The sequence below is a fragment of the Podarcis tiliguerta genome (genome assembly GCF_965153285.1).
Source record: "Podarcis tiliguerta genome assembly, chromosome: 14".
NCBI lineage: Eukaryota > Metazoa > Chordata > Lepidosauria > Squamata > Lacertidae > Podarcis > Podarcis tiliguerta.
In genome coordinates, this window is record NC_139547.1 from 30,964,614 (window position 1) to 30,972,686 (window position 8,073).

Below are 8,073 nucleotides of genomic sequence, written 5' to 3' on the forward strand. Positions count from 1 at the left end.
TCATGTATAAGACTAGGAATTTTTCAAAAATTAGGGGGCGTCTTATACATGGATAGTGCTGAGGGTGGACTGTGTATTTTTGAGTGCCCAAAAATAGGGGGTATCTTATACATGGTGACGTCTTATAGACGGAAAAATACAGTAAATAAATGAGTAAATTAAGTTAATTTGGATATGCAGAAGGTATTAAAAATAAATTTAAAGAACCACAGAAAGAAGAGGAAGGAAGTCAAGTTTTAAAATGTCAAAATGATTGGAAAATCAGTGAAATGTATATATCTGAAAAGTATAATTATTTTTTAAAAAAGGATAAATATACTGATATTTGGAACAAGTTTATACAGAACATAGTACATTAATAATCATATATGTATTAAGCATAGATAAGAATCATATATCTGTTACCATATATTGTATTATGTTTCTTTTCTTTCTCCCCCCCTTTATTTTGTACAACTGAAAAGCTTCAAAATATTAATTAATTTTAAAAGAAAAAGAAAAAAAGGCTAGGAGGCTGTGACAAGCCCAAGGTCACCCAGCAAGCCCCATGGCCAAATGGGGATTTGAACCTTTGTCTCTCCCGGGTCCAGGGCTGACACTCTAACCACTACACCACACTGGCACCATACTGGAGCAGAGCTGTGATGCATTCACTTTCTGGATTTCAGGGCAGAGTGTAGGGAGCAGGGTGGGAAAAAGTGAAGGGGCATGGGACAGACTTGCAGACTCGAGGATTTGGTGGGGTGGTGCAAGGGTTGTAGAACTTTCAGCTAACAGAAAAGTATGGCTGCAAGACCTATGGTACCTAAGATTAATCCACTAAATATTTAGTTGATTCACTAGAAAGAACCAAACTGGTGGACAAGGCAAGTTAAAGGTTCTTTGAGGTTACTTTGGTTCTGCTGTGTCACTGTAACACCTTCAAGACAAGGCAACCAGCTGTGGCATCTCTAGCTTTCATGGGCTGGGGCTGATGTCAGCAGATGTGACCTTATCCAAATTCTGTGCTTGCCCAGTGCAGTTATGTAAGTTTCCCTCCCCCCCAAGCTATCAAAAACAGTGCGCAGACTGACATGCCACGGACCCATAACTCAAGCTGTAACGTTTTATATCTGCCCTTGACTCAATTTTACTTTGCAACTTTTCCAACCAACTCTCAGGATCCTCTACGCAAGGATTTGGCAGGAAACTTCAGAGTGTATTCAACTGAGGCTGGGGGGGCGGGGACAACTTTAGCAAAATCCACAGGCAGTCCCAGGTAGTATTTTGGAACAGCATTCTGCAATCTGAGAGGTGCATACCTTCATCTGAGGATACCTGCCTTCAGGTACCTGCTTTGACCTTCCTGGAGACATCTGTTTGGCTACAATGGGATGATGCTACACTGGACAGGCCTAATGTCTGGTCCAGCTGATGTTCTTAATTACAGCTAACTGGAACTTCCATGTTCAGAGGACGTCTACCTGAGTATGCCAGATGCTGAGGCAAACAACCATAGAAACAGGCTGCTGCCTGCATTCTCTGCTTATGTGTTTCCTGAGACTACCTTGCCAGCCACTGTAGGAAGCAGAATGCTGGGCTAAGTGGGGACTTGCTTGACCTAGTGGGGCTCACAATATCAGAGATGGCCTTATACTAAGGAAAGATGGAGCAGCATGTTTGAACACTGTTAAAGGCAGTAAATTGGGCTACCTTTGGTACAGGGGGAACCTGTTAGCCAGGTGGCTCAGGAATTTGAAGAAACAAACAAACAAACAAACAAACACTGCAGTTGTTAAATCAGTGATTGTTGTTAAACCACAGATCAATCGTTTTTATTGTTTTCGGAGAGAATTATGCAGAAATTATGGTTTAAATATTCTGGTTGTTTGCCGTAATTGACTGATTGATTGATTGATTCAGTGATTGAAATCGGTACACTTTTGAAAAGATCAGTCCTCCGTCTGGATGCAAAATGGCATCCAATGGTACCCAAAAATAGCCCAAACCCTGCTCCTTGATCTCAGGGGCCAACATGCAAAATCTGCTCACTGTATCTTAAGTATGTTTCCAAATGCATAAAAGAACAGATGGACAAACAGCTTTCCAAAATTCATAGCAGATGGCACAGAGTTAAAATCTGTGAAAGTTAAGCAAATATTAGAGAGAACAGCCTTCCCCCAACCTGGTGCCCTCCATGACTGCATGAAACTGGAGGTGATGTGAGTTGTTGTAGCCCAAAACATCTGGGAGGCACTAGGCTGGGGAAGGCAGAGACAGATGCTGTGCAGGATTACCTCTTGCAAGCATGTACCTGCCACGTGCTAAGAGATCATCCCAGGAGGCCCGTTAGGCAATTAGTAACCAGAGAGAGGGGGTCCATTTCCCCACTGCTGCTCTGCTCATTGAATGCTTTTCCCAGCTGTGCAAAAGCATGACAGGCAGACCAGGAGCAACTGCCATAGGCCCTTCCTGCATGGTCAAGAGGTGCGATGGCAGCCCATGCCAGCCATTTGCTCCTGCATTTGCCCACATGCAGCTTCTCAGAGAAGACACTGTCCAGCCACCAAGGTACCAAATGACAAACGATGCTGAGGACCTAAGTGCCTCTTCATTCATCTACCCTGAACACAAGGTTAGGCAGCCAGTCTCTGTGGATGACAGAATGCCCCGGTGTGAAATTTACAGAGTGCAGCCCATCTTAAAATGAACTAACTAAACTGAGCCAGGGAGCTGGAAAATCCTTCCTGCCTGCAATCTCCAGAGGCAATGAGCCAGGCACTGCCAATCACACGCTTGCTGGAAGAGCAACGATGCGAGTGCCAGGCAGGCCTTCTGCTCCCTTTCAGAGCCACTTTGCATCAGCCACCTGGTGACACATACCATTTATGGCCCCAGAGAAGTAGGGGGTAGGAATCACCTGTTCGCCTCTTCTTCCAGTTTGCAAAAGTTCTGTTGCTTGTTCACCTCTTGCTTATTGCAGCCAACCCAGGCGAGCAGTTACTTGCAAGCCTGCATTCATCTACCAATATGAAAATTTCCACAGAGGCATTCGTGCCTTATACTTTGTGCAACTAATTCACCTGAGCTAGAGGGTTAGTGAAGAACGTTGCCAATCCAGCTCGACTCCTACATGCACAAACGAAAGGAAACCCCCGTGGCTTGAAAACAAAACAAAACAAATCCTAAAACCTGATTTCCGACTCAGATTCCAGCCTGCTCATTCCTTCCCATTAAGACGGCCTCCGAGCTCAACCGCAGAGCAAGTAAACGTTTCAATTGTGCAGCAATTGCAACGAAGGATCAGAAGGAACGCAGAGCTATTCAAGGAGCTTTGCAAAAACACCAGCAATACACATAGCAGGCCAAGGGAAGTGAACAGAGGCCAGGACCACAGAGGAAGGCAGTGGCAGAGGTGGGTTAAAGACAAAGGCCTCCCCACTCCTGGAAGCAACTGGGCTTTGGCGGGAGTAAGTTCCTCAGCAAAGCAAGGGAAGCTGGTCATTTCTGTGACGCAAGAGAGCAGCTGATCACCTCTCAAATCCTCTTTGGGGCTTGATTTGATTGCTTGTTTCTTTGTATACCCCCTATGCCCATAAGATCACAATATAGAAAGCAGAAAATACATAACAATATCCCCCCTCCCCAAAAAAGACAACCCAATAACCTCCTCTTCCACAACACATTTTAAAAGGGCATAAATACAAGTTCTAATTATTTTGGCATCCACACTCAGAGCAAGGCATAGCTACTCTCTCCAGCGCAAACAGAAAGACCCTCCTACAAACATTCCCATTTACCCCATCACTGCCACTGTCACCCCTGATCTCTGCCTGTCCACTGACTTCTCACTTCTACAGCTTCAGACATGGTTGCCTGACCATATAGTCTTGCCCGATGCTGTTGTTATCTAATAGCAACAAGGAGCATCCCTCGGTACCAAGCGAAATGTACAAGGTAAGCCACACCACAATCATTTCATAGAAATCACTTAGAAGGTCAGGTGCCTGCACATTTTACTCCATGGCTTTCTTTCTAGGAGGGCTGGAGACTTACTTTTTTAAATAGATAGGAAAGGAAAGAAAGCTCAGAATCTGGGGCACCTGCCCAGAGGCTCCCATTGGTGCCATGGTGCGTGTGGGTGCTAGGTTGGCGACCCCTATTGTACAACATGGCAGCTCATCTGCTGGGGCCACCTGTGCTAAAGTGATCTATCCTGTTTGCATTTTTGTGATGACCTATGTTTTGCAACAAGTAAGTCTGACCAACTGAATGCAGGTATTTCATACAGTGCCAAGTTACAGCTTCTTGAATTCTGAACCAAGTGGATCTAGATAATCCCAAGAGTTGGTGCCCAAGTCAGCTGAATGTTGATCCAATGCTGACTGTTGGAAGATTCAGGACAGATTCAAAAAAGTACTTCTCTGCACAGTTGGCATTGTTAAACTGTGGAATTTGCTCCCAGAAGATACAATGGCGGCCATAAACTTGGATGGCTTCAAAAAAGGACTGGACAAATTCATAGCTGGCTCTTTTTAGGTTCTTCTGTCAGAAACTAATTTCACTTGAGAGCCAGGTTTGGCAAGGAAGGTGAGGACACAGCCAACACCCAACAATGTCCTGCTGCAACATCTCATTTCCAGAGACGCTGCTCATCTACATCCAACTTGTACTCTCCCCAACTTGGTAACAGAGAGGCAAAATGGCACCAAACAGGGAGTGGGGCAGATTTTGCCCAGAGACCGCCGGCTGCCAACCCCAAAACTAACATTTTGAGATTCTCTCTCTACTCACTCACGCTGTGCTAAGCGTAACCAACCTGGTGCCTTGCAGATGTTGCTGGACTACAACAGATTAAGTCAGACAACATCTGGAAGCCGCCAAGCTGGTGCTGGCTGCTCTCTACACCATTCACAATTCACCACAGTACTTAGCTGCCTTTCTGTCTAAGCCAAAAAAAGTCCTACAGGATAAAATCTCTGTTTATAAAAGCAAATACTTAGCCTAAAAACCTCAGTTGCTATCACTGCTCTTTTTCTATACTCTCCCTAGCTTCACGATATGCATTCCAAGAAGGAGTGACCATGATTGCATGTGAAATTTTCATTTTATTTCCTTTTTCTCTTTATTTTATTTTCCTTTGTTTTCTTATTTTTGCTTCCCTTTCCTTTTTAGATTAGATTTCAAAAGCATTTTTTTTATTCTGGAGTATTATAAAAAGATACTTTGTACTGGGTACTTCGCATATCTTTGGACAAGCATCAATAAAAATTGTTATTGGAACGAAAATGCAAACAAAATTGCCTGTCCAGCTTAATTCTTTTGGATCACCATGAGGATCCAGAGCTCAAGCCTCAGGCATTCACTAGAGCAGCAATCTCAAGAGACACAGAGTGGTGCGGGGGGGGGGTATATTTGTCAAAAGGGACTCCACTGTGGCACCCAGCTTGGCAGATCCAAAACATCCATCCAGCGAGCAAGTTGTGGAGACCAAGTAGGTAGAGGGGGTGTCAGGCACCCATACGAAGGGTTGCGTAAAGCCTCTTCTGAGTAGGGTTGGGAAAGCCTCCCTGCCAGAAAACTTGGACAGCCACTGCCAGTAAATGTAGGCAATACTGAGCTAAAGGTGTGACTCATTATAAAGCAGCTTCCTACATTCTCAGATCTTTGGGGAAGGGCCGCAGCTCAGTGCTGTCCACACTGACTGCCAGAGGCTCTCCAGGGTTGCAGACAGGGACATGCCCAACCTAACCTGGAAATGCCATTGTTGAGGATTGACCTTCTGCATGCAAAGCAGGTGCTCTGCCACTGAGCTATCCAACTTGATCAACAGTCTGACTTGGCGTGAGCTTCCTACGTTCCAACATTACATTTTGATGCATGCACCTAAGGCTTTGGGCTTGCACGCCTGAAACATTTGCAGCCACAAGAACCTTTACAGGCTTCCAGAGACGTGTATCTGCTGCAGCACCTTCACAAGTACACATAACTAAGAAGGCCTTAGGAGGTCCACAACCATGTCCGCTTTGCATGCATAAGGTTCCAGGTTCAATCCCCAGCATCTGCAGGTAGGGCTGGGAGAGAACCCTCCTTGAAAGCCTGGAGAGCTGCTGCCAATCATTACAGACGACACTAAGCTAAACGGACCCAATGGACTGACTCAGTACAAGGTAGCTTCCTAACTGAAAACCCTGAGACCCAGGGCAGGAAAGGGGCACTGAAGGTGGGTCCCTCCTTCGCACATATCTACCAGCAAGAGCAAGCAAGCTGGTTTGGAAGCCCTTATCAGGCAGTCCCAGAGCAGCAGGAGGACGGGAACAGTCCTTTTGGCTCCTATCTTGGTGGCCTGCCTTCACCTCTGCTCCCCAAAAGGGCATTTCCCCTCAATCTGGCACTGCAAGTCCACCCCAGCCCCATCCAGAAGTCAGCCCTTCAAAGCAGGTTGGATCAGGTTAAGAGTCCCTAGCCCACAACATCGGACACCTCTAAGGTCTCCGGAGCAGAACACCAAGGTGATAGCCAGCTCCCCAGGGGGCTGTCGTCATTTAGAGGTAGACTGCGTGGCCTCAGGAGGTTCCATCGGGCCAAGTCAGACGGTTGCCAGCATTGATCGATTCCGTTGATTGACGCCCTGCTTTTAATTAATTGATGCCCTGCTTTTAACTAATTGACACCTCTTCTCCCAAACGCTGTTGTTAAACTAAAACAGATGCCAGTCTGGGAGTCAGACGTGCCTTGCCAGGTCGTGGCAAGGAAGGTCCACCCAAGCCTCCTTGAGGAAGCCCCACCTGAGCCCTCTCGTGTCGCAGGTGCTCAGGAAAAGGTAGACTGCGCCTGAGCCTGGAGGCTCACCGTCAGCCCTACCAGCACCGGAAGACTGCGGCTGAGCCTTGGCGGCTTCCCGTCGACCCCCACCCCACCCCGAGCGCCCACCGTCTCCCCGGACCTGGTGGTGCGTCTCCTTCTCGACGTTGAGCCCGTTGACTTCAACGACGCGGTCCCCGGCGCGCAGCCCGGCCGCCTCGGCCGGCGAGTCGGGCTCCACTTTGCGGATGAACTGGCCGCTCTTGCCCTTCTCGCCGTGCAGGTGGAAGCCGTAGCCGTTGTCGCCCTTCAGCATGTGGCAGAGGCGCGGCTGCAGAGGTGGCGGCGGCGGCGGCTGGCGAGCGCGGCTCCCGGGGGGGCCTCCCGCCCCGGCTGCGGCCGCCGACGCCGCCCCGGCCGCCTCGGCGTCCTGCTCCTTGGCCATGGCCGGCCGGCCAGCCCGCAGCCTGTGCAGCAGCAACCGCGGCAGCAGCGCCCGAGCCGCCTCCTCCTGCGCCCCAGGCGCTTCCGACGGTCGGAGAGCGGCGAGGGGGCGGCCCTTAGGGGGGCGTCGCCGCCGCTGGGCCGCCCCGAGGGACCATCCCGACCCTCCCGCCTGCGCCCGCGACGACGACCAGGAGCCCGGCCCTGGAAGCTGCGGCGGCGGCGCACCGATGGGCCAGCTAGCGAGCGGACGGCGCCCCCCTGAGCGCTCGCAGGCCGAAGGCGCAGCTGCGCCCTCCCGCCTCCTCCAGGCTGCAACCCGGAACCTTCCAGAGATGGGGAGGGAGGGGGTCCCCCCTTCTTCTTCCTCCTGCAGTAACCTCTCTCTTCCCCCCGAGGGCAGCCTGGGCGAAAGACCCCCAGATGCCGGCGGGGTCAGGAGAAGCGGCTGGGTTAGAACCTTTGGTGCTGGGGTGAATTAAAAGGGGCGGCGGAGTTCGTTGGAGCAAGGCAGCCCTTCTCCCCGGACCCCCAACCCGTTTTTCGAAGGCCTCCGGGTGAAGCAGCGCCCAGCAGAAAGGGGAGCAAAGCGTGCCTCTGGCCTCGTACAAAGCGCCATCCCCGTCTTTCTGCAGCCACCCTTTTGAGAGGCGAGGCGGGGAGTATTCCGAGCAAGAAGGATTCCCTGGCAGGGCTGGATCTTTAAAAGTTTTGGGGCGCAAAAGTGTACCGGGAAGAAAGGGGCAAAGGGGGGAAGGGAGGTGCAGCTTTTGCCAAACTGGTGCCCTCCTCATGTTGTTCCCATCAGCCAGGAATGATGGGAGTTATAGTTGAAGATACTTGGAC

At 49.7% G+C, this 8,073-nt stretch overlaps 1 protein-coding gene across 2 annotated transcripts in view; it reads right to left on the reverse strand.

Annotated features, from left to right (window-relative positions):
- The window catches only part of NHERF2 (NHERF family PDZ scaffold protein 2), a 58,831-nt gene extending 51,468 nt beyond the window's left edge, over nucleotides 1-7,363 (reverse strand). Inside the window, exon 1 of one of the 2 annotated variants that reach the window (XM_083414026.1) lies at nucleotides 6,926-7,363. In XM_083414026.1, coding sequence (XP_083270152.1) covers nucleotides 6,926-7,228 — 303 coding nt within the window. In that variant the 5' untranslated portion in view covers nucleotides 7,229-7,363. The remainder of the gene's footprint in view (nucleotides 1-6,925) is intronic. The other variant, XM_083414025.1, reaches the window with a different exon arrangement.
- Nucleotides 7,364-8,073: the final 710 nt, after the last annotated feature.